The sequence below is a fragment of the Xiphophorus hellerii genome, chromosome 5 (genome assembly GCF_003331165.1).
Source record: "Xiphophorus hellerii strain 12219 chromosome 5, Xiphophorus_hellerii-4.1, whole genome shotgun sequence".
Classification (NCBI taxonomy): Eukaryota; Metazoa; Chordata; class Actinopteri; order Cyprinodontiformes; family Poeciliidae; genus Xiphophorus; species Xiphophorus hellerii.
Genome location: NC_045676.1, coordinates 31,218,563 through 31,224,562, shown reverse-complemented (window position 1 = coordinate 31,224,562; position 6,000 = coordinate 31,218,563). Strand labels below are relative to the sequence as shown.

The 6,000-nt window shown below is 39.7% G+C and overlaps 1 protein-coding gene across 8 annotated transcripts in view; it reads right to left on the bottom strand.

Annotated features, from left to right (window-relative positions):
- Positions 1-1,163: 1,163 nt before the first annotated feature.
- Positions 1,164-6,000, bottom strand: part of fat1a (FAT atypical cadherin 1a) — a 98,088-nt gene continuing 93,251 nt past the window's right edge. For 3 of the 8 annotated variants that reach the window (XM_032563054.1, XM_032563053.1, XM_032563056.1), the window contains 2 exons: positions 5,740-5,775; positions 1,164-3,957 (listed from right to left, as the gene is read on the bottom strand). In XM_032563054.1, the coding sequence (XP_032418945.1) occupies positions 3,296-3,957; positions 5,740-5,775 (698 nt within the window). In that variant the 3' untranslated portion in view covers positions 1,164-3,295. Of the gene's footprint in view, positions 3,958-5,739; positions 5,776-6,000 lie in introns of those variants that run through there. The other 5 variants (XM_032563055.1, XM_032563057.1, XR_004339306.1 and 2 more) reach the window with 4 other exon arrangements.

Genomic DNA, 6,000 nt, shown 5'->3' with positions numbered 1-6,000 from the left:
GAGGAATCTGTAGTCTTTGTTTGACTTCAGTAACAACAGAAGAGCGTTGTGCTCGAGTCGTCCTCGTCTCACACTGCGACTCATTAAAGGGAGTCAGCTTCTTACCTCTGCAGGCTCTTCAGAGGGGGAAACACAGCTCTGTCGATCAGGACTCCACGGTGCAACAGAGCCAACGGAAAACACACAACGAAGTGTCGGCTGTAACTCTGGACCGAGCCTGGAGGTATCAAGGTCCTGTCATTTTAATCAGGCCCATGTCTTATTGATACAAGCGGCTGCAGGCAGACAAATGGAAAGAGGACAGAGTTTCTTTCTACCCAACATGTTCACTCAGTGACTGAAGAGCATTTTTCTCTCATCCACTTTGGTTCTGGAGGGATTTTCCGTTAATGTCGAAAAAAAACCCCAAAAAACACAACTTCGCAACTGTGGTGTTTCCATTAAGCCAGAAACACAATTAGAATCACAATCATTAATGTGAAAGACCAAAACAAAATGATTTCCTTTTGTGAAGTGGAAAGAAAATTATTTATGATTCAAAATATCTTTATCTTGAAACTTTTAACTTCAGATATCCGAACTGATCAACTGGACTACATTTTGTTTCTTTAAAACCCAAAGAGAAATCAACTTCTTTAATGTTCATTTCAAAATGGGAATTTTCTCCTAACTTTGAAATATTAAATTGCAGAATTAGTGTTGGTGTCACTTTGCTAAGTCATTTTAAAAACTGGTGTGTAAATAATAATACATTTATTATTTTATGATGTGTATCTAATTCGACTGAAATAAATATATATTTCTGTTAAGAAGAATCCCTTTGCTTCTTTAAATTTAGAATAAAAATAGTTTCTTGGAGTTTTGGTGGAGGTATTTCACTGATTATTTATCTAAAATAATATCATTTAAAGTAAAAATTAAATCTGCTCCATGTGTCATCTACTGCAGATAGGATTTGAACTTCCTTTATCCTTCTGACAGAGCCTCAAATAAAAACTAAAATCTGAACTGTCACATTAAGATAAAGTCACTAAAGTGTCTACAATAAATCTATTTTGAACAAAAACCCTGAAGCAGACTTATTACAGAGGAATTGCTTCACAAACGCATCAAAAAGCCGGTTATGAAAACATCCCAACAATAAAAAGCACACCAGAGAATCATTTGCATTTTTAGGAATAATTTATTGCCAGTAGGAAAGCGTGAGCTTGTGGCAGTACTCAATAAAAACCTTAACAAGACCATAGCGTTGCTCAGACACACACAGACACATGAAAAACGCCCCCGGTGCCCATGAATAACTCTGCACTATAAATATATCGGGTCCCATTATCTCGGTGGAAAAATAAACAAGTTTCAGAATCAAAATGTACAAACAGAAGAAGGAGAAAAAAAAAGATTATGCAGTCGTTCACTGAAGACCCATTTCTGCAAAGAGCATTTAGACGCTAAACTTTTTTACGAGTACACTGTGATCAGAAAAGCCTCGCTTCTCCTTTTTTTTTTTTTTTGTGAATGAAAGCACAGAATGGCTGATTTCACACCATTTAATCACTTTTTTTTCATTGAAAATAAAAGCATAGAATATCTACAAAACCTAGTAAATCTTGAAATCAAAACTGTACACATAGATTTACACTGAAAATGAGAATTCGTATAAAAACATCTCGCTTGTCTTTTTTTTTTTGTCTTATTGAAACAAAAATATTGTTGCAATTTTTATTTTCTAGGATTTTCTGTCCTACACTGAAATGTTGATCCTTCAGAAAACTCACCTTGTTAGCAAGATAAAGGTTAAACTTAAACGAGACATATTATGCTCCATTTCAGCCTTTTCTTTCTTTTTTTCCCCCTATAGCTCCACTTTGCTCCATTCTAAATTTTTTTACACAATTTACAAAAAAAATCCAGTCTTTTTTCACCCATTAACATTGAGATTTGCTGTTAGTTTCGTGTATTTCGGTTTTGTTTTAGTGATTTAATCAGTTAAATCTGTTTTGTAAATGAGCTCCAGCTAAAGCGACAACATCCCCGGAAATGTAAAAGAATAAAACTGCAACAACATGGACTGTAACAGTGACAGCGCAGCAAGATGAAACTTCCAATCTAAATCCTGCAGCTACTCTTCAGAAATGCCCAAGTTCGCAGGTGTTTTTGTGAGGAAACCGAAGAGCCACCAGCTCCCTGTAACACCAGAGGTTTTCCAGGCAGTAACGCTCCACGGTGTGCCTCTCAGTAGTTTTAGTGCATAGAAGGTCATAACATCACTCTGCTCAAATGTTTCTCCAGGCTGGTTAGATGTTGATGGACGCACCGGAGCTGCTAACAGATTCAGACTGAACTGATTTTGCTCACATTAACTGTTTTCATTCTTTTCTTTTTTAAAAATTATTTAAACTTTGATTTACATAAAAGCTGGGGGATTCTATTTCTAGAACAGGAAAGAAAAGCATAATAGGTCTCCTTTAAAGTGTTGGTGATGTCATCTTAAAGGGGCAGAGGGAGAAGCAACAAAACGCCTCCTTTTACCTCTTGATATTTTCTCTGGCCTCTCATTCCTCCTCCTGCTCATTCCTGCCTCTGTTTCGTACCAAACAGTTGTCATTTCGGCCATTTCTGTCCGGCCAACATTCACTGGGCTCTAAATGAAGAGAAACGTGTGACATAGCGACCTGCTGTTTACTGTGTGTGTAGGTTTGATGTAGGACAACCTCAGGTAAATGAGGGGCCTTGATGAACCATAACATTTCAATGAATTTTCGGAAATGACTTTGAGAATCAGCTAGCAACTTCAATTCAATTCAATTCAAAAATACTTTATTGATCCCAAAGAGAAATTAAATAAGATAAGCTATATCGCTTTGGCCCATCATCAGCTTCGTACCAATCAAAAGCAAACGGCTTCGTACCGATGCTCAAACTACCAGCTTTGTAAGAAAGATGACATCCTAGAATCACCGATCACAAGGAAATCATTTCAAACAATCTCTCTGTTATTTACTGAAATTAAATAATCATTTCATTGTCGCAGACTATCAGTAGCTTATGGAGATGAACATTGAATCATTTGTTGTCAAAGTGGGCCCATAGCGTTCTAAGAAACAACCAAATCCAGAAAGATACAAAACGACGAAGCAGTGAATGAGCAGAACCTCCCAGAATCCCCCAGCCGCCCCTTCCAACTACGGTCAGCTCTCTGGTGTGTGTGGTGTTCTCTGGTGTCCACATACTGTGTGTTATTAGTGTCGGTGGGATGTGTAGCTGTGGGTTCAGGCACTTTTGTTTGGATCCAGTGTCAGACTTCAGTGTGCTGTTGGGAGTTCAGCATCGGGATGGTCAGCTGTTCAAAGTGGCCTTCCTCACCGCTCTCGTAGTCGCTCATCATGGCCTCCGACTCCTCACAGCACGCCGACATGTCTGAGCAGGAGGCTGTGGAGGCGTACAGAGACATGGACATGTCGTCCAGAGCGGAAGAGTCAAAGTCCCGGCCGCAGCCTAAGGCGTACTCCCCTCTGTAGCCACCATTGCCCACGGTGGAGGCCGGGGTGACAGTGGCGGAAGCGGAGGATGCGCCCTGGCTCTCGGCGTCGCAGCCGCCGCCGCTTGGGTAGGAGTGATGCGGCAGGTACTGGGTAAGGCTGTAGAGCTGTGGCCGGGCCGGGCGCCGGCGTCCGGAGCTTCCCGAGCCGGGCTTCTCCAGCTCTCTGTTCAGGGAGCGCAGCGTGTCGCCGTACTCTGGCAGAGGCGGCGGCGGGAGGTCGTCGTTTACGGGGAAGTCCTCCGGCGGTGGAGGGAAGTCGCTCTCGATGTCAAAGCCGCCGGGGTAGTAGTCGGTGTCCATGGCGCTCGGATCGTTGTACTGAGGCGCGGGAGACTCCACCACCTCGTAATGCGGAAACTCCTGGATTCCAGGAAGCTGAACACTTGGCATCCAATCAGATGTGTCCCAGTGATATCCTGTCGGATAAAGAGAGGCCGCAGCACAAACACAGAGATTAGGCCTCTGCAGTGGAGACGTCAGACATGTTCATGTTAAAAATCAAAGTCATGCTGGAGCTGCCGCTGTGTGAAGACAAAGAGGTTCTACATCCTGCAGACATTTGTCACATTCTGCCATGTTCAGGTTATAAAAAGCTGGTTTTAGTAGAACATGGAGCTTCTGGGTCACACCGGTTATTAACGTGTTACAGAGGCAAATAAATAGCATAGATGCACCAACCCAATATCAATATCCTATCTAACAAAAATTCTAGATTGTGTATCAGTGGCAGATCTATTCAGTCTAATTCTAATCTTTGTGTTCTGAATGACATCATGCTTTATAATTTGTTCGACATCATATTTAGAATTCCTAATTGCACTTTCTGAACCATTTGAAATAAGTTTGCTGCAGTTTAATTTTGCATGTTTGACCAACGTACTCAGCCTGTTGTTTTTCTTTTCCGTTTTAGTTTCTCTATTATTTATTTCCCATTGGTTGTCCTACTCCTAATTGAACTGACTGAACAAATTAAAGTTATATTTACATGTTTGACCAAACTTGTGAAGCCGTTGGTGTATTTAAATGTGATGTAATGGTGCGGAGTTAGAAAATATAGTTTTAATTCAGTACATTTATGAACTGACAGGTTTTAAGTCAGTTCAGTGTCATTGTTCTGTATCAGATCAGTATCAGCCGATATTAAACCTCAGAGATCTGTATCGGTATCGGACGTTAAAAAGTTGATTGGTGCATCCCTCATAAATAGCAATATTTTTAAAAATTTTACAACTAATGAGTATAGATTATATTTATTTACAGCTATTTATCAGTTCATTCATTAGATTAGAGTCTCTCTGGATTTTTTTTGAGTGCAAATCAATGACATAATGTGATACAGTTAGAAGTTAGACAGACAAACAGTGGGTTTTATAAAACGGTGACTCGACAGTGAACTTAAACATAAAAAACAACGTATTTAGCTGCTTAAATCCACTGTCAGTGCTAATGTTCTCTCAAAGGTTCAACTGGAGCATTTGAAAACATTTCTATTATGACTGCATTAAACGAGGAAAACGTGATCATGTTATGCCTTTATTGATTGGTGAATATTTGTGTTGAAGAAATTGGCCAGTTTTTTTAATAAAGTAAATGTCCAAATCAGGATTCATAAAAGAAGCTGTTTTATGAATTGCAAACGTCAATATTACAATCCTGAGTGGGAGTCGATATGCTGTGCAGCCAAAGACAATGATTAAGACTTTTTTTTTTTTTGGTCATGTTTGTCAACATGACTACAGCATTTCAAACTTTTACTACCTATTCCAAAATTGGAATCTTGAAACAAAAATATTACAATACGTGCGGCAATAAACCCATAGTAAATTAAAATCACACTTTGAAATGATGTGATAAAGTAAGATTACTGCTTCTGCTAGATTATCCGTTTAATGCAGATCTGTTTGTTTTAACATAATAATCCCTTTAATACTAATAGTAGAATATGAAAATGTGAGATTTTGGAAACATTAAAATAAAATGAAAACAGACACAAACACAAGTGGGAATACATCCGGTTAGGCACTGAGTAATCAACACGTCACGGCCTCAAACCATGCGAGGTGGCGCTTTAGAAGATGTCACCTTCACCTCACAGCGAACACCTTCTCACTTCAGATTTGAGAGTTAGTGGTAAAGCGTTTCAGGATGGGATCGGGAGCAACAGAGACCACCAGACAAACAAACGTGTAAAAAGTCACCTCTTGGGTTCTTGAGATCATGAGCCAAAAAAGACTCTTTATGCGAGGCAGGAGGGGGAGAGAGAGAAACAACAGGTCACGTTAAAACCTCAACAATATGCTGAGAATAACAACAAAACAGAGGAGGGGACGGAATGAGACGCAAATAAAAAAATACATAGCAGCTTTGTCATTTTCTTACACATCAGGGGGTGTGTTATATTCCTTTTGTAATTTCTACACACACAGTTTTGGTCAGAAGATTTTATATTCAGCCATCAC